General features: G+C 45.5%; 2 protein-coding genes across 2 annotated transcripts in view; one reads left to right on the top strand and one right to left on the bottom strand.

Moving 5' to 3' along the window:
- Positions 1–19,070, bottom strand: part of LOC115100559 (homeobox protein OTX1-like) — a 157,160-nt gene that overhangs the window by 6,512 nt on the left and 131,578 nt on the right. The gene's annotated exons all lie outside the window — the stretch shown is intronic.
- PTGES3L (prostaglandin E synthase 3 like) lies at positions 5,504–17,148 on the top strand. The gene is made up of 7 exons (XM_029619403.1): positions 5,504–5,706; positions 7,920–8,033; positions 8,614–8,680; positions 10,519–10,617; positions 11,735–11,824; positions 13,693–13,755; positions 14,637–17,148. Exons 1-7 carry the CDS (start codon positions 5,702–5,704, stop codon positions 14,640–14,642), a joined length of 444 nt encoding a protein of 147 aa, XP_029475263.1. The 5' UTR covers positions 5,504–5,701; the 3' UTR covers positions 14,643–17,148.

Genomic DNA, 19,070 nt, shown 5'->3' with positions numbered 1-19,070 from the left:
TATTGGGTGTGAGCTTGGCCCTCAGAAAGCCATGAACAAACAGAATTACCGTTACAATGTAGTAAACCTTCCATACGAAAAAACCCCTAACAACCTTATCTATGAAAAGGCAACACTGCACACATTACACAAGGCCCTTGAACACCAATAAAACTCTTATTAGGAAACCAGGCTGCTACGGATCCCTTCACAGAAATTACATAAAGAGGTCAGAAAGCATACACAGAAACGTGCTGAGAAGAACTGAACTGCCCCGGCAGCTTGCAGCTTCTCTCCTTTGGCTGCCGGCAGTCCCGTGGCCTCTACTGCTGCCGCCGGTTCGCCACCTCCCCCGGGTGTGCCGCCCCGTGCAAATGCACGCCCAGTCGTGGACCTGCTTCCACTCCCAAAATGTTTTCCCCCCTCTTCTCCAATCTGCCACTATTTCCTCCCCCACTCCCCGCACTCATAAAGCAAGGACTGGTCCTGGGCATAACTGTGGTAGCAGGGGCGGGTAGCGAGGTAGTAGGATCCCCCACCTCCATAGGTTAACAATGATATGGCCTCTATAACAGTCAACCTACGGGCACAGGGGGCCTTTATTGTGCCTGGAAGCCCGTCCTTGGCCCGCATTTCTTCACTCCCTGCCACCGCTGGCATAGTTGGGCCTAGGATCAGCCCCTGCTTCATGAGAAAAGTTCTTGGTCAGGAGCTGGGGAGAAGGGGGGGTGAGGAAAGGGAGGAGATAGAGGGCACGAGGATCCTGGCTGGTTTTTCTGTTTTTTAAAATTGACAGCCCTATTTGGCAGTCATACACGACTTTCTTTCCACAAAAACCATTCACCCAAATTTCAGGTAAACTTCTCCACCTCGCTGCCAAATTTCTCTCCCAAATTTAAATTCGGGGCAGCAGTCCCCACCCCCTTCCCGCTTGCCACCGGAAGTGTGGGGCTCGGAAGCGCCGCTGATCGGCAGGTGTGGGGTGGGTAGGGGCGTGGCCAGGCAGCGGGAGTCACGTGGAGTGTCTGGCGCCTGTCACGGGAGGGAGCCTCCGCCGGCACCGCCCTGCCGAACCACTGCAGGCTCCCCTCTGTAGCCTCCGGCGAGGAACGGTGTCCGCATGCAATTGCCACTCGGGCTCCGCCCCCTTGCCCCCTTCTCCTGCCGGACTTTCGGATCATTGCTTTCGCAGGCTTCCATGTGACTCCTCCTCCTTTCTGTTTGCGCGGCTCTGGCAACATTTTTCTTCCGGGGCCGTGCAGGCAGGAAAGAGGAGGAGCACCTGGATGCGATTTTTTTCTTCTGCCACTGGTGAACCCGATCCCAGCACCACGGGCCTCCACTTCTACCACCAGTGGAAACAGGTCCACCGGCGGCAACAAGGGCCTCTCCCCGATCCTGAGGCCGCCCCATCGGGTGTGCCGCCCTGTGCAATTGCACGGTTTGCACACCAGTGACGCCGGGCCTGGTTTTGTATTGCTGTAAGATAAGCAGGCTTTTAATTCATGTTAATTACATAAATGCAGAGTTTCCACCGAATTAATGCATTTTTACCCCTGCTTGATTTTATGTCAGTGTACATGTAATGTTTTTGATTTTATGATTGTAACGATGTAAGCCACACACATTAACTGTTTAGAATTGCAGGGAATAGGAATAAATAAATAAATAAATAAATAAATAATACTAAGAAAACTGAACTATATGTAAGCCTTAGTGAGATTCAGGGTGGAAGTTACAAAATGAAGACTGGATTTCCATGCCTATTAACTAGAGAAAGGGAATATTAGCTCCTAAGACCTCATCAAGAAATGGACTGTTAGTCCAATAAAAAGGTATCGCCTTACATTTTTACCTTTATTTCCACATATTGAAGTAGATTGTCATGGCAACCACACTGCTTTATCCTTAGTAACCAGAGAATAAGGTATTTTCTTCTGTTCTTTGCTAATGCAGGACCCTTAGCTGGCAGACCCTCAGCAGGGAGGCTGGAGCCCAGAAGGCACCAGCCTCCTTTTTAAGGAATGGTCCTGACAACCTTATCCCTGCATTTTCAGGCATTGTACCCTCCATCTGTGGCACCCACCTCCTGTTGAGGGTGGCCAGCTGGCTCAATGAGAATGGAGGCGTCTGATTCCACTCCTAGGTTTCCATCTCTTAACATAAAATGTAGTGTGATTGGCCAATAAGACAAGCAGGACTACAATCCCAGGATGCTTTGCAGAGGTGTTTAACAAGAAAGCCTGGGTGGCCTATCATGCCCTAGTGCAGTGGTTCCCAAGCCTGTCCTACTGACCCCACTGCCCTTTAGGTTTTCAGGACATCCACAATGAATATGCATGAGATACATTTGCATATATTGAGTCTCCACTGTATGCAAATTTATGTCATCCATAGTCATTGTGGATATCCTGAGAACCTGACAGGTCTGAGAATCACCGCTCTAGTGAGCATGGAACTGCTGACTGACCTCCTTCCTCTCAGGAAGGGCTCAGAGGATTTCCAGCTCTGAAAGGTGCCCCACTTGCCCTTGGGTAGATTAGGCATGTATGAAACAGGTCGTAAAACTCCCCTCACTGGTCCCACCCACCACTCTTTTCCCCTCCCACCAACTATCTCAGCACCCAACCTGTACACAACTGTTTAACAGGAATGTGTAGGAAGAGCTTTTAAGGCAAAGAAGATAATATCAGAGGCAAAGTTCCCGAAGGGATCTCAGCACAAGCAAATCCCAGAGGAGAGATGGTCATATCATAAAAGGAACCAGATAAAAAGCCTTGGGCCGGCCCGGCTGGAAAGTGTTTGGCACTGCCATGAGGAAGGGCCCTAGTTCGATCCCTGGGAAGGGTCATCTACTCCCTAGGTCACCTGGCACTGGGAATGCTGCATAGGCAATGTTCATAGCCCCCGGGGGGGGGGGGGGGGGGGGGAAATGGAGGGAGTCATGGTCATTGCTTAAAGGTGACATCTAGTGGCTGAATTAATGATGCATGAGAGGAGGCCCCTGGTCCAAGACCATTGCTGTAATGACTGACTAAGCTTAAAATAGGAGAAAAATCTCCAGGTAGTTACAAATGAAGACTCCTGGTGCCAGATCTCAGCCCTCGTTTCAAAGGAGCAGGAAGAAACTGCTGGCTGATGGGGCAAGTTCTGTAAGGCAGAGGACTAAGGTGCACTCTGAGCTGTGCCTCCTGTTTCTTCAAAACAAACAACCCAGGAGGCTTGTACAGGACCAGGGGCACAGAATATATCTGCTCTCCCCTCCCCCCCAGCCATGATCAATAAAGAAGGACAGGGCGGTTTAAAAGGTATTTACAGGAGCAGGATGCAGGGATATAATGCATTCCCTGCAATTCGTTTAGACTTCCGGCATGTTTACCAATCGAGTGCCTGAAAAATGTTTCTAGCCCAGTGACGTTCTGGAAAGGAGGAGTACAGGGGTGTCCCAAGTTCCACTGGGAGGCGCCAGAAACTATTACATCGATAAATTCCTGAAAATATCAGCTGTCATTGCTGACTCTAGCATCCTCTTGGTCTCCCACCTTCATGATCTCGTATTTTTGACTCTTCCTGCTTTATGAGTATCAGTGTGACGCTTCTATGGGGCCCTGAGGAAGACAGCATTTCTGTGCTGTATTCCTGCTTTATGAGTATCAGTATGAGGCCTCCATGGGGCTGTATGACCTGGCCCAACCACAGACCTGCAGGAGGAGTGGAGTCCTTGAACGCCAGGCAAAGGAGTGCTCGACCAAGACCTGCAGGATCTGCCTAAGACTGTGACACAAAGCAAAAGATTGCAAAGAGGTTAATATGTGCAGCCTATGCGGGGGCAGCAGCCACTCTGCCCCTGCAAGGAAAAATCATACACTAGCACTGACAGGAGCAGGACGCTGGCCCCCAGGGGCCCCGCTCTGTTACCAGAGTCATATTTGATCCTGTCCATGCACAACGGAAAGCAGGCAGGAAAACTCGAGTGATGATGCCAAATGCAACAGCAAAGAAGGACACTACAGAAAAACTGCAAAAGGACAATTCAGTTTAAGGAACCCCTAACCGGCCTGCTTCAGAAGCACGCAGCAGGGCACCTTCTGTCCTGTTTCTTCCTTCTCCCAGAAGAATATCCTTGGTATCTGTCCTTACAGATACCAAGGAACATCTACAAGCTGATCTGTGAGCCTGTGAGCAACCTACCAGAGGCCACCTGCACATCAAATCTGAGAGACTGACTCAGAGACATGGCATGGATGCCCATACAGGGTGGCGAGGGGGCCTCAGCAGAAGCACGCATTGCCCGAGAAACTGCACATTTGAAGGGCAGTTCTCTTTTGCTCGTGACTTACTGATGTCTTTGTTCCATTAATTCAGGGACTGCAACCCAAGGAAATACATAACCCACAGGTCGACGTCCTGTGGACACACATCCGAGGGTCCATCCGAGATTACCTGGAGGCTCCTCTGCTGCCTCTGGGACCTCCTCCCTTTTTTTGCCGGGAATCTTCTCGAGCTACAGCGGGAGGCAGGGCCCACCCAGGCCAGCTGCAAGCTTGTCCAGAGCCTACTCCAGGACTGCAGCGTCATTCACAGACTTGAGGAGGATGATGAGTAGTTTCAAGTTAAAGGCACCGCAGTTGGCACCAGCAGTTGGCACCAGCAGCCTACCAGTTGTCACTGGTAGGTTGATAGAGGCCAGATGCTGTCCATACACTACCATGATTCTATGTTACCAAACTCACGTACAGTAGCTAAGTGTTTTCTACAGCCTGCCACATACAAGAATATGTAATAGATCTGACATTTTGTTTCTCTAACTGAATGCAATGTAAGCTGTCATTTTCAAAATTGATGGCACTAAACTGTTTTCCTTGTCAATTACACTACATTTTGACTTCCTTCAACAGCAATGCACCTGACATTGATGACTAAGAGTTATTTAAACTTTGCTCAGTTTTAAGCATGCGAATTCCACATTTAATCTGACAGTTACAACATCTTATGTACCCGATCTGCTATTTTACTTGCAATTTTTCTGATGCTCTTTCATGATGGCTAGGTAATTCAACTGCCCTGTGTGAAATTACAAAGTTTCTAACTATCACTTTGTAAAATGTATAACTTTCTAATCAATAAAGTTTATTTTGTTAAAAAAAAAAAAAAAAAAAAAGCTTCAAGAAGGGCAATTCAGAACACCAGGACGGAGCCATTCATGACCTGCAGTTACTCAGCAGCTCTGACAGTGTTTAGTGAACTTGGCCCCGCCCTGTCCTGGACAGTATTCAGGTCCTGTAAAATAAATCCCTGGAAGACACAGTACAGAAAAGGCAAGGCCGCGTTTTACCGATTAGATTAAATGGTCTCCAGTTACAGCCCTGGGAAGCCCTCAGGGTGCTGGGAGCATCCAAGCTGTCCTTTTCTTGGTGTCTGGGCTTCTGGAAGGCTCTAGAAAGCTCTTTGGGGAGGGGGGGGGGGGAGGGGAGAGTTTATATAAAGTGACAGCTGAAGAGCTGCCGAGCTAATTATAGCAAGCCAGGTCCAGAAGAGAAAGAAGACAAAGTTGCTTCCATTGCCACCAGACCAAAAGGACAGTTTAGGAGTCTGGGCAGAAGGCACTCTCGTTAGAGTCTCTCCGGTATGAAGGGGCGATGCCTTCATAGCCAGCTTCCTGTATTTGGAGAGGACTTGCCTTCTTAATCCTTCATCGCGTTAGCAAAGCCACGGGAGAGCCATGAGGTACGTGGGCTGTGTGCAGAGAACCCCTGCAGGGCGTTAGCGGGAGCTTATTCTTCCTGTAGTAGTTTTGCAGGAGCTTAGGGGAGTGTAAGATGTGTCACTCTCTAGCCCTCTTTCTATATTTATATTTCTATATTTTTTTTTTAGCTCCTGGAGGGAGGTGAGAATGAGAGGAGGCTAGGAAGGCAGTGCCAATGGCAGGACTTTCAGCTCCCTCACAGCTGGATTCTTTGCAGAGTGTCCCAGCCTCATGCACGGGCCCTGTTTCTTATAAACTTCCTCCAACTACCCCACCCCTTACTGCTGTGAAAAATGGGATATGCCAGGTTGGACGGACCTTTCGTCTGGCCCAGTTTGGCAGTTCTCATGAGATGTTCCCTTTACTGGATTAGCAGAAGAACTGTGCAAATGAGTTTTGCCTTCTGCGGATGTGGAGGGCCACACTCGCCTGGTCTTTGACGCATGTTGACAACACCACCCGCATTCCTATCAGAATCAGCTCCATGAAACTGTGAAATCCCATTGTACAGATCTTCCAAGCAAGCCCCACCCTCCCAGTCCTGAAGGGAGACACTACACCAGTCCCCTTCTGATCATTTTGGTACCTGCTGTTAGGCTCATTGCAATGGCAGGAGCAAGATGACTAATATCACATGGGCCGATACAGTACAGTGCACTCCGGAGCGCACTGTTAACCCTCTATTGGACGCGTGTTTTCGACACGCTAGCGTTACCCCTTATTCAGTAAGTGGCCGAAAACGCGCATCCAACCCCCCGAACCTAATAGCGCCCGCAACATGCAAATGCATGTTGCGGGCCCTATTAGGTATTCCCACGTGATTCAGAAAACAAAATGTGCAGCCAAGCCGCACATTTTGCTTTCAGAAATTGGGTAGGCGCTAATTTCTTCGTGCACAGAAAAGCAGTAAAAACTGCTTTTCTGTGCACTCTCCGATTTAATATCATGGCGATATTAAGTCGGAGGTCCCGACAGTTTCCAAAAGAAAAAAAAAAAATTGAAGTCAGCCCGCGGCTGGCGGGTCGAAAACCGGACGCTCAATTTTGCCAGCGTCCGGTTTCCGAGCCCGTGGCTGTCAGCGGGCTCGAGAACCGACACCGGCAAAATTGAGCGTTGGTTGTCAAACCCGCTGACGGCGCCGCTCCGGTCCAAAAGGAAGCGCTAGGGATGCGCTAGTGTCCCTAGCGCCTCCTTTTGCCTGTTTTTACCGCCGAGCCTAATTTGCATAGTGAATCGCGTGCACAGGAGAGCGGTCGTTCGCCCGCTCTCCCACGGACTTTACTGTATTGCCCTGACAGTGCATTGAGACGGGAATTCAAAAACCCAGCAGGGGCCACCAATCTCCCTCCAGAGACTGGGTCACTTGATGGTAGGACATTTTTCTGCCGAAATGGTGCCCCCTCTCACTAGCTACTAGCTACACCATACTTTGGAAAATCAGAAGCAGAAGCGAGGATGAGACTTTTCTGAAGGCTCCTTAATTTCCAGTATATCTGGGGAAAGGTTTATGGTGTCTCCAACTGGCCCCAAAATTTCCAGGACCAGCTGAATGTAGTCCTGGTTTTGCTTCACATCCTCTATGGAATTGTAGTTCCAATTCCTCCAGAAGAAGCAGGACTGCAATCTACGGATGCAATGAATTAAATTCCAGATTGGCCTGGCTTTTCCCGATGGTCTAGAGCCACCTGGTAACAGTGGATAAGAAGAGATGAGGCACTGGAGTGCATGTACCCATTTTGCTGAAGAACTAAGATGATTTTCAGATCCTGAGTTCAAGTCCAATTTCAAGTCCTTCTACATTTTGGGAATAATCTTTTTTTGTGTTATTTGTAATCTCACTGCCTTTCACCTAGACTCTCCAGCCTGCCTGCTAGTTTACCTCCAGAGTACCTTAGGCCAAGATTTCTCCAATTCTGATCCCCGAGGGCTGCAAAAAAGATCTTATTTTCAGACTAGCCCAAATTTGGAAACTATGTGCAAATTTATCTGATATTCATTCTGGACAAGCTCTGTTCTAGGCTGTTACCTGTTGTTCAGATCCTCTGGCCTGCCTGTTGCTTTGTATCCAGAAAACTAGTAGTCTGTGTCCGCTCATTGTATCCAGATCTCGACTGTATGTTGCTTCTCAGGGACAGAATTTTTTAGAATTGATTTCTAGTGGATTCCCATTTACTTTTCTTAATTCTTTTTCAAGGCAACCTGCCAAAACCCTCTGGTACGACCGTCCGAAATACGTCTTCCTGGAGTTTTGCGTGGAAGACAGCAAAGATGTTACAGTAGAAATTGAAAAGGAGAAGCTGATATTTAGGTAAGTCTGCATCTCATATGCTGGTAGCAGACAGAATAACTTTGCTCCCTCTTCCAGAGGGGGTTATTTACACTTTCGAATAATAGAAGGACTAGGGGGCATTCCATGAAGTTAGCAAGTAACACATTTAAGACTAATCGGAGAAAATTCTTTTTCACTCAACGCACAATAAAGCTCTGGAATTTGTTGCCAGAGAAGGTAGTTAGTGCAGTTAGTGTAGCTGGGTTCAAAAAAGGTTTGGATAAGTTCTTGGAGGAGAAGTCCATTAATGGCTATTAATCAATTATACTTAGGGAATAGCCACTGCTATTAATTGCATCAATAGCATGGGTTCTTCTTAGTGTTTGGGTAATTGCCAGGTTCTTGTGGCCTGGTTTTTGGCCTCTGTTGGAAACAGGATGCTGGGCTTGATGGACCCTTGGTCTGTCCCAGCATGGCAATTTCTTATGTTCTTATGAAGACGCTTGCAGACCTCAGTCCACCTGGCTGTGAACAGCAGCCTTTTCTAGCTGATTTCTTTCTGGGTGTTTTCCATGTTACATTTGGGGTTTCTTTTGTGTTTTTGTTTCTTTGGGGGCAGGTGTATGAACGCCGATGGAGATGAAATGTACAATGAAATCAAGTTGTATGAATCTGTGCATCCAAAAGTAAGTGCTGACATGGTATCTTTACACTGAGTCAGTCATCCCCCTTCTTCACCTTGCATGGGCATGGAGGAAGCTAAACCAAGGAATAGACAGAATGAGAACTATTTATCTGATGTACGCACAGCATAATGGCACCCGCTGCACCTGAGGCAGGAGCTGAGATGACATAATTACAGCATTAGCTTTCGTGCAGCCGGCACCATCTTTAAATGTATTGTCAGCCAGTGCAGGAGTGAGTGGGGATCACTCCTGAGGTAACTGGGGAGGCAGACGGGTCTGGGGTGGTCCAGGCTGGGCTAACCTTCTTTTTTGGGGCTGGAGGATGGGATCAGAGAGGGTCATGGAGGCTCCAGATGGCATTTTATTTTTTTTTGGGGGGGGGGGCTGGACATTACCAGAAGGCCTCGGGAATACCATTTATTTTAAACAACTATAAAAAAACACAAAGATTTGGGGATATTTTCATCAGAGGCTATTTTTGGTTCAGTACATTGGGAATGGCCATATTGGTTGCTTTTTTTTTTTTTTTCATTTGTTTTTATCAAATGCACATCCCTAATAGACCGGCTGGAGGCAGTCCAGAGAGAGATTACTGAAATGGTGCAGGTCTGCACAAAATCCCATAAGAGATGAGACTGAAGGACCTAAATATGTGTATCCTAGAGGAGAGGATGTAACCAAGAGATTCAAATACGTCCATAATATAAATGAGGCCAAGAAGCAAATCTTTTCCATTGGAAAGAATGCCCGGTCGTGTATAAGGATCCAAGGGGTAGAATCAGGAGCAACATTAGAAAATATTTCTTCACCAAAAGGGGGGGGGGGGGGGGGGATGCAGGCAATGGACATCCAGTGGTGTGGCGGTGAAAACAGTAGCATAACTGAAAAAAACCCAACTGTAAAAAACATAGGGGATCCCTAATTGTAAAGAAGTGAGGGGGGAAACCAGAGATCAAATGACAGTCTGGCAAGTGGGTGGAATAGAAATTTCTATATAAATATTTCTACAGAAATGAAACGGAGAGGCATAATGTCCATATCTACCTTTATATTCTCTGTTTCTGTATTTAACACAGTGCTGGTTAAAGGAACTACTCAGTCCTTCAACAAAGTCACTGCTGTTTCAAAGCCTGTTATGATGTAGGGAGACTTGGACCTTCCACAGTCCCTGCCATTTCCTGGCCCGTGTATGGTACAGGAACACTCAGCCCTTCACCCGAGTTGCTGCTGTTTCACAGCGCACTCTGCCCGTGAGCAGAGTTGCTGCTGTTTCTCCCTTACCCCATCCACCAGGGGCCAGCCAGGAGAGGGATCTGAACTCAAAGCATTGCAGCCCGAGCCATGGAGCTGGCTCAGTCACTCAACTTTTTATTGAAAAACGAGTAAATAAGAACCGAAATGTGAAAAAAGGAAGAGAGGGGTTATGAATAAGACTCAGAGAGAACTTAGTGCCAAGAAATAGGCAAACTGATTATCATGCTGCTGTTTCGGGTTTGACCACACTATAAGCTCGCTGTCGTTTTATGTTTGAATTTACTTTCTGTAGGATGTGACACTGATCTGTGAAGGTCCCAAAGCTTTAATAAAAGTTTGGGGAGGAGGCAGGAGGGGAGGGAGATGTGATTCTTGGACAGTGGACATAACAACAAAAGCCAGATCCCATCCAAATCAGGAGAGGATTGAAGAGAGGGCCTTGTAAGACAGGAGGAGAGGATGTGGAACTTGCCCTGTGCGTTTGCGTCCAGCTCTTAGAAATATCAGAAAATGAAAACCCATCATGATCTGAGCCTGGAACACCATTTTATCTTGGGGGGGGGCGGGGTCTTCTTTTCCTGCAGGACTCCAGAGAGAAGCGATCAGATAGATCTATCACCTGCTTCCTGAGAAAGCTGAGGGAGAAGAGAGCCTGGCCACGGCTCACCAAAGAGAACCAGAAGGTGAGCTGGGACAGCAGCAGGCCTGAGAGGGGTGGTGCGATACATGAGCAAGCGCAGAGGCCCCGAAGGGGCTTCGAGGGATGTGATAGATGGGCAGGGGCTCCTTCGTGGTGCTGCCGACACTGGCCGTGCCAGCAAACTGCGGAACATGGGCACAGGACAGGAAATTCAGTGGACTCCGGCAAAACCGTGAGCCCAGCACCAGTGGATGAAAAGTGGGAAAGGGGGCTTTTAAAATCCAGTGCCTGGCTGTAATAAAAGGCATGCACCATTTACTCCACACAGGGTGAAAAAAGAAGAAATAAAATATATTAGGACTTAAAAAAAAATACACATATATGAAAGACCCACAAATGAATCTGGAAGTGGAAGCAATAAAGCAGGGAAAGAGGCAAGCAAATATTTTGAAGAACTGAAGTAACCCATCCTTTTTGGGACTTTTGTTTTTCTGTTTTAATTTTATTTTTTCCTGATAATTTATCAGTCTTTGTTACAACAAGAACAAAAATCATATTTACCTGGCAAAATTACGAGTCATCATTTTTCCACCGCTCTCTCCCATCTCTGTTCTTGTTGTAATAAACCCTGATAAATTCCCAGGAAAAATAAAACACAAACCTCAGACAAAGGTCGCTATTTATAAGTTTGCTTTTGCTCACTTTTTTTTTTTTATTGCTAGGGGAAACTCCAGCCCACCTGTGATTCTCGTCATTATTATAATATTTATAATATGTTTTTTACATCAGCACTGATAATTATTGGGACCACAGAGCAATGGGGGTGCCCTTGTGACACTGCCTGTGAGAGAGCTCCAAACTCTCTGTGCTGTGCGAGGGAGGAGAGGGGTCATGCATTAATCTGTTTATTGCACTTATCTCAGCTATTTTGTCTACTATAAATGAGTACTTTTGCAAGTTTCTTTTTATTTTGTAATTTTCTATTCATTATATTGCTGAAAGAAACCCTGACAAAGAGTGCTTACCCCCATTTTTTTCCCCTATTTTTCTTCCTTGGTGTCACCCAAATGCTTTGTGCTGCTTTAGTTTTGCTGTTCCCTTTTTCTGCCTAACTTCTGCCTCTTTGCCTTCGAGTATTCACCTTTCGCTTGCTTCCACAGCCAGCGTGGCTGTTCGTGGATTTTGACAACTGGAGGGACTGGGAGGGAGAGGAAGAAGGCGAGATGGCCCAGGTGGCGCACTATGCAGACGTGAGTCCGAGGGCGTCGCTGTGAGCTGTTAAAATACAGTGGGGTAGAGGGGAGCTGAGGCGCAGCCTGAACAGACCACGTCCCTCATCATGTCGGCCCCTACATTAACGCTTGTTTTGTGGACGTGCCGCACGCCTGCATATCTCCAAACCTCATTGGGTCGGTGCATGATTGGGGTGTGAGATCGCACCAAAGGCAGGTTAAAGAGGGGGAGCAAATACAGCAGGTGCTCCGGGGCCCCTCAGAACACACTTTGTAAAATTTCCGGTGTTTTCTTTTTCTGGGGGTGGGGGAGGGAGCGGCCTGGGGTTTTTTTTTTAATTTGTTTGTTTGTTTTTAAATTGCTCCAGGGTCTCCAATTCCCATATCCAGCCTTGGAGCACACACTCCTACCCATAGCAGATCCCCCTGTACAAAAGTTATCATTCTAGGAGGTATTGACATCCACAGGCCTTTACAAGAAAATTCCAGAATCTAAGTTTGTGTTTTATTTTGAGGTATCTGCGTCAGAATTAGCAGCAAGACAGAAAAATAAATTCTGTTATAAGGTTAATGGTCAACTGCGGTTTAGACCCAGAGACCTAGGTGATAATGTGCAACGTTCTGATATAATTCTTAATACAGGATATACTGCTCCATGAGCAACTTAACAATAAAACAGACGAAAAGAAACAAGAGGCACTGCAATTAGCAAAGCCACAATGACAGCACCAATTACTCCTCAGGATCGGCTAGTGAATGGTATCGAACCCCCTCCTTTTACTCCTTTTTTATAAAAAAAAAAAAGTACTTTTAACTATGGCACATAAGACCTATGTAGTCAGACATTGGCAGGGACTATTTGCTGGAAAGCTCAGTTGCTCCATCTATTGGTTATTTGCAGCTGGAGGCATCCTACATGTGAAGACAAAAAGACTGGATAGGTGAAAAATATTATTTAAATATTCCCAGCTCCTACGAAACTATAGAACGTATTTAATTGAGAAAAGACTGGATAGGTGAAAAATATTATTTAAATATCCCCAGCACCTACGTAACTATAGAACATATAATTCAATGGACATTTTAATTGAAAAATATAAGGGGGAATTGCACTAAATAACTGATTAGCAAGAAGTAATTATAATTATTTATCATTAATTTTAGTTATGAATCCTGTTTGGTTTTTACTGTTTTATATTTTCATACTGTTTTGTTTTTTTTAATTTATTCTGATGTTGGATGAATGGTCATGGGTAGAGGTGTTGGCCTTGCCAAGAACAAGTTCTTAGTTATCTCTGGGCTATAAATGCTTTAAAATGAATCATTAGCTTTTATATGGTGCCTTTTATTTAAAAGGCACCCCAACACCTTGCACATCCGAGAGATATGCAGCCACCTCTGGGTTGGATGGCCTGGCACATCGTAGGAAACTGGACTGTAGGACAGCTTCTGAAAGGAGGAGCTTAAAGTGTTTCAGTATTTTCTGGAAGCACACCTACAATGAATATGCATCAGACAGATTTGCATACAGGGGGTCTCCAATATATGCAGATCTATCTCATGTATAATTCATTTGAAAATCCTGAAAACCTGACTGGCTAGGTGTGCTTCCAGAATAGGGTTAGGAAACACTGAATTAACTTATTATAGCAGGGGATAAAACTAAGTCAGAGAGACTGACTCTCCTCCAGGCTCCTGTAGTGTCAGATCTCACAAGTTTCACAGAACTAGCCACCAGGCCACGGTGCCTCCTAGCACCCCAGGCATTATGTATGTGTAGATCCTGAGAGTATGAGTGACCACAAGGCACTGGAAGGGAGAACAGAGCATGCTCTTCACATGTATCCCCATCTTGGCACTATCTTTTTGTTTCCTGTTAACTGTAGATGATCCAGAAAGTGAGTGATAGAGGACCCCCTCCTGCAATGGACGATCTGGACGAGCTGGATGTACGGAATACCTACAGTACTATAACTAGTAAACCTGAGGTCTGATCCTAGGTCATCGGGCACAGGCTGAGCGAGGCCTGGCTTTGCCCCACTGCGCTTGTATAGATTCTGAATCTGGCTTTTCCTAGAGAAACCAGAACTACAGATCCGGAGATGGAGTGGGGGTAGAGCCAGGGCTGGCTCAGCCTGTCCACATCCCACAGTGCAGTACTGCTGCCTCGTTTTGTTTTTGTAAGCAGAACTTGAAGAGGGAAGGAGGCAGAGTACAGGATGGTCCAGCAGCATATGTCAGAAGCAGTGGCATAAATTTAAACTAGGGGGCCCCAAGTGACTACTTCAGAAAGTTCCCCAGAGCCAGGAGGCGTGTCCAGCTCAGGAGTGAATGCCAGTGGGGCCCCCTTTGCCATGGGTTAGGAGCCTGCTGGCTTCCAGCAGAACAGCTGTCACGTACTTGTTGTTCTGTGCGGCCTTTGAACCCCCAACAACAAATCGACAGGAATGCAGCTTTTGCAGGGGCAGTTTATATGGCTGCCATCGAAATAATTTTCCAGGATTGGGGCAAAGCTTGATCATGGAGCAATAATTGCATGAGCATGATATTGGCTCCAGCCGTTTTCCAATGGCAGTCAAGTACTGATTTGGCATGTATGAGACAATCTTTCAGATGCATGCTTGTTGGCCTTTATTTCCCCATATCCAAGCAGATTAACATGGCAACTGTGCAACTTTATTCAATATTTTTGAGGAAAGAGGAGCATCCAGCCTGTTCCCAAGATAGGATTTATTAGCTATTTAACTAGCATGTGTGAGGATGGTATTTTTCTCTAGAACACTGACATAATCCACGTTCCTGGAGTGATATCTGATTTTTCTCTTTTCAGGATTAATTGTGAAGGAAACTAATATGGGTGAGAACAGAAACAGATCCAGTGGCAGATTTTTACAATTGGAAGAAAGACCAGAGCTACACATAATTCTGTAATTTTTCTGTCTGGTTTTGAGCATTCGATGCCCACCTGTCTATTCCAAAAACCTGACTCTGCAATAATCATTGCTGGGATTTTCCTGCCATGTTCCACATGAGCTCACTTGCGTGCAGAACATGTACGCCATAGTACAGAAGATGGAGTGCACTCAAGGAGTTTGTTTGCCTTGGTGGTTTTCTCATCTGGGCACACAATCTCGCACACATGCAATTACCAGGAAATGGAGAAAGGTCTACTGTGTGGAGCTATGACACACTTGGAACGGAAGCTCGGTTATTCTGCATGGATCTTTGCTATGCCATTGTACCAAAGTCATGCAACATGACCTGCTGCTTGGTGAGCTATCCCGCCTGCCAACTCTCTGTGAGGGCAGACAGCTGTGCCAACTTGGATAATGCATAAAAAAGCATAGCAAGCAATTATTACAAAAAAACATCAAGCTCTTCCATTAAATGGTGCAGTATCTATGCCACTCCAATATTTACTTTCAGCAACCAGCAAAGGTCTTCTCCAAACCCTTCTTCGGTGAAAAGCAAACAGAAATATTTGTTCAGTCTCTCTGCTTTTCCCTCATTTCTCTCCTCTCACGCTTGCAATGCCACAGGGGACCTTCCTTCTTTCACTGACATGCCTAAGTCTTCTCAGCTCACTTTCTCTCTCTAGCTATCTTTTTTTTTTTTCCATTCAAGCTTTTGCTAGCCTGACTTCTTTTCCTATTTTTTTCAGCTTTGCCAGATCTTGTTTACCATGTTCTTCTTTCTGAGATCTTTTGTACTTTTTGAATGCTGATCTTGGAGCCATATTGGTTTCTTTGTCTTCTTACTTTTGCCCACTGTTCTTTCACTTCACCCACCTCCACCGAGCCTGCCAGCGCCTCTTTGAGGTACTTCTTCATTTTAGAAATCCAGGCCTTTGAGCTTGTTATCGCTCCTCTCTGCCTCGGGTTTTATATCAGGCCAGATCATCGGATGGTCAGTGGTGCTCAGGTAGCCAATGCCTGGATCTTAGAAACATTATCTCCATCCATAAGTCGCCGGTCCAGTAATGCCTCTTCTCTTGTGAGCTCTATTGCTATTTGTCCGAGGAGAGTTCCTTGGAGGGGGTCCAGGATCTCTTTATTTCTAACCAAGTCGGTGATGGAATACTCCAATCCACATGCCACAGGTTAAAATCTCCCACTACCACTACCACCAGCTCCTTCTCCTTTGCTACCTTCTGGGTGTCTTTGGCCAGAGCTCTGTCCAGTTCCTCCAGCAGTAGAGCACCCTGGTGTAGATGGAAGTGCCAGCACCCCTTTCCAATAGAATCCACAGTACTGGGGAATGGAAGCCTAAGCGGGTCTATGAGATTCTGTTGCTGGGGGTTTATTGTAATTTTGCATTGATGTTAAGGTGCTCCCTTTGAACGTAGATGGCATATATTCACCACTTTAAAAGAAAGAAGCTTCTGAGCTATTTTTCTAGACTCAAGGCTCAAACTGTCTCTCTTCAAGAAACTCACTTAAATGCTATAGAACACAAAAAAACTGAAAGCTAGTTGGGTTGGGCAAGTGTATTTTTCTTCTTTTTCCAGTAGGCAGAGGGGAATGGCCCTTCTATTTCACCAGATAACTAATCCACAGGGGTGGTTTATTCTTGTCAGTGTGGAACTATTTTGAAGGAAATCTGTTTTTTTTTGTAATATTTATGCACCCAATGTGTATACTCATACATTTTTCACACAATTAATTGCTATGCTGAGTCAATTTCCAGAACATGTGGTGGTGGTAGGTGGTGATTTCAATTATATAGCAGACCCATTGATTGATGCTAAGCCTTCTAGGCTTGTTAAGGATAATTCAGCTACAAAAGGGATACCCTTTCTAATGAAGGAGCTCCAGTTAACTAGATAGATGGAGGTGTATGATTGTACTTTTTATTTAACTCTACACAACTGTTACTCTCACTTAGATTATTTTTTTATTTCAGATTGCCTATTTCCTTTAGCTCGGGGTGCAGATATTGGAGTATCGTCTATTTCAGATTATGTTCCTGTCTTTTCAACTACAATCAGGACCCCCCTCTCTTATGCATTTAAGTGGCATCTTAATCCACATTTATATTATGATCCTGCTTTTAAGGATTTTTTGAAAGGGGAATGGGAAGAATATTTAAAATTCAATACAACTGACACTATTTCACCTACAATTTATTTATTTATTTAAAATCTTTTCTATACCGTCATTCAGTATATTACCGTCACAACGGTTTACATAGAGGCACATATAGTAAATTGTACATGTTTCTGTTCCTAATATTAGGGTGGTGCCTTATAAGTTCAGTAACATAGTTTCATAATAAAGGCTGTATGTTCAGTGTTGTTTAATCTGTCCTGTGGCTACAATAAAATACTTATTTAAACATTTCAATTAAGGGTGTAGTAAACAAACCTTGACGTACATGCATATATTGTGCTAGTGCTGTATAAAGATTTTATGTGTACAGCTTTCAGCGTTTCTCTCATTCTCGCTGTCCTGGGAAGCTGGGAATGCTGTCGTATGAGGAGAAATTTCATTTGTGACCAGAGTTAATAAGATTAAAGATGCTGCGATTTTACAATTGACTAAACAATTAGCATCATTTCAAGTAACTCATATAAGTTTTATGACTGCTGAGACAAAAACACAGGTGCTGGATACTAGAAATATCTTAAATCAATTATTACATCACCAAATGATAACAGCATTTATAGATTTCAGAGTAAACTTTTTAGGTTTGGCAACAAACCTAGTAAATTATTAGCCAGGTTAATACATGGGAAGAAGCCATGGCAGTTTATATGTACCCTAAAGAATAAGCTGGGACAAATGGTTTCTGACACACAGCAACTAACTGAGGTATTAATGAATTATTATTCTGAACTCTTATTCAGCTCAACCCGAGGCTATGGAAGTCTCTTTCAGGGATTAGATTTACCTCAGGTTATCTGATTTGCAAGCTAACAGGGTCATTCTTTATTGTGCGGTGTGCCGGTAGCACGGCAGTATTATTAAAATTAGGGGAAGGGGAGGAGTGGGTTCGGAGTTATCTCCCGGCAGCCCTGCAGGCGATAATGTTTTTCACATTATCGCCAGCAACACTGCGGAAAATTGCAACACCTTTTCCCGTGGCGCTATGGGGGCGATACTGTGCAGTGGGGCCAGCTGCCCACTATTTCCCCCACAAAACATCATTCTGCTATAAGGCGCCTTCCTCAGGATTATAAAAAAAAAAGCCTAGATGACACTCTACACACTGTGAGCTGCTGCCATGAAGGACCATTTAAGAGCTTGTTGAGAAGGTATGGGTGTGGTGGGTATGGATGTCTTGTGTCATTCTTGATCTCTCTCTTTAAAAATGCTGAGGGAAAACAATGTCTCTCTTTGATGGCAAGATATAGGATCCAGGTTTGTCTCTGCCCCTAGGTCATGCAGATCTGGAATTTTAGTGCTAGATCATGAGCCTTTGTGCTTATAATCTTCCAGCTATTTCTCCTTGGGTTGCTTATACGCTGTAGCCTTGGACCTGCTGACTTCTACAGTCTCACTTGTCTAGGAAGCTCATCACTTCTATTTTGGGTCCCTAGAAAAGGGGTCTGCAATTGTTCCATTTCATGTTTGTTTTTTTCTTTGTCCAAAATATTTAGAGCTGCACCCGTTCAAATTCAGAACATTTATGTTAACTGCCTCTTATCCCCACCCAAGCAGTCATGCTCTCAATTTCCCCCCCATCGCCCGCACTCTTGCTCCTAACCCCTGGCCTCGGCAGTCACACTGTCAGTCCTCCACCATCCCCAGCAGCCACCTGCTCTTTCCATCCCAACTTTATTAGTCACTCTCTTTAATCCCACCTCATCCTCAGCAGTCACTCTCAGCCCAGTCTCTCTCAAGGCCCACCCCATCCACCCTGATGCTGTCTTTTTTTTTCCCTGTAGCCTGCACGAGGAAGCCACTTCCGGCTCTTCAAAGAACTGCTTGGTACAGGTCACGGTCCTAGAATGTTTCTTTGTTGAGGGGGCAGGCTGAGTCCATTGGCTTACATCCACTACCACCACCCTCTTCCAGTTTAAATGGACTACACCAGGTTCATTTGTATATCTTCCTTATTCTGTAAACCAGGCATCAGGCTGAAACACCAATCCATCGCTCTGTGCCAAGCACCATCTGAACTTTGCCCCAATTAAAAAAACCGCAAAGGACTGAACAAAAGCTGTGCCGTTCTTAAGAATAAATGCAACACTAGATCTAAATCGAGCAGACTCTCCTGAACTCCCCATCTGACCCGGGCAGGACTCTGGACGGATCTGTGGTAC

Source organism: Rhinatrema bivittatum, chromosome 11 (assembly GCF_901001135.1).
Source record: "Rhinatrema bivittatum chromosome 11, aRhiBiv1.1, whole genome shotgun sequence".
In the NCBI taxonomy this organism is placed as follows: domain Eukaryota; kingdom Metazoa; phylum Chordata; class Amphibia; order Gymnophiona; family Rhinatrematidae; genus Rhinatrema; species Rhinatrema bivittatum.
This window is presented reverse-complemented; position numbering and strand designations above follow the sequence as displayed.

Coding starts and splice junctions, on each gene's coding strand:
- PTGES3L (XM_029619403.1), top strand. Junction 8,681..10,518: donor ATGAATCTGTGCATCCAAAA/GTAAGTGCTGAC, acceptor CTTTTCCTGCAG/GACTCCAGAGAGAAGCGATC. Junction 11,825..13,692: donor AGGTGGCGCACTATGCAGAC/GTGAGTCCGAGG, acceptor TGTTAACTGTAG/ATGATCCAGAAAGTGAGTGA.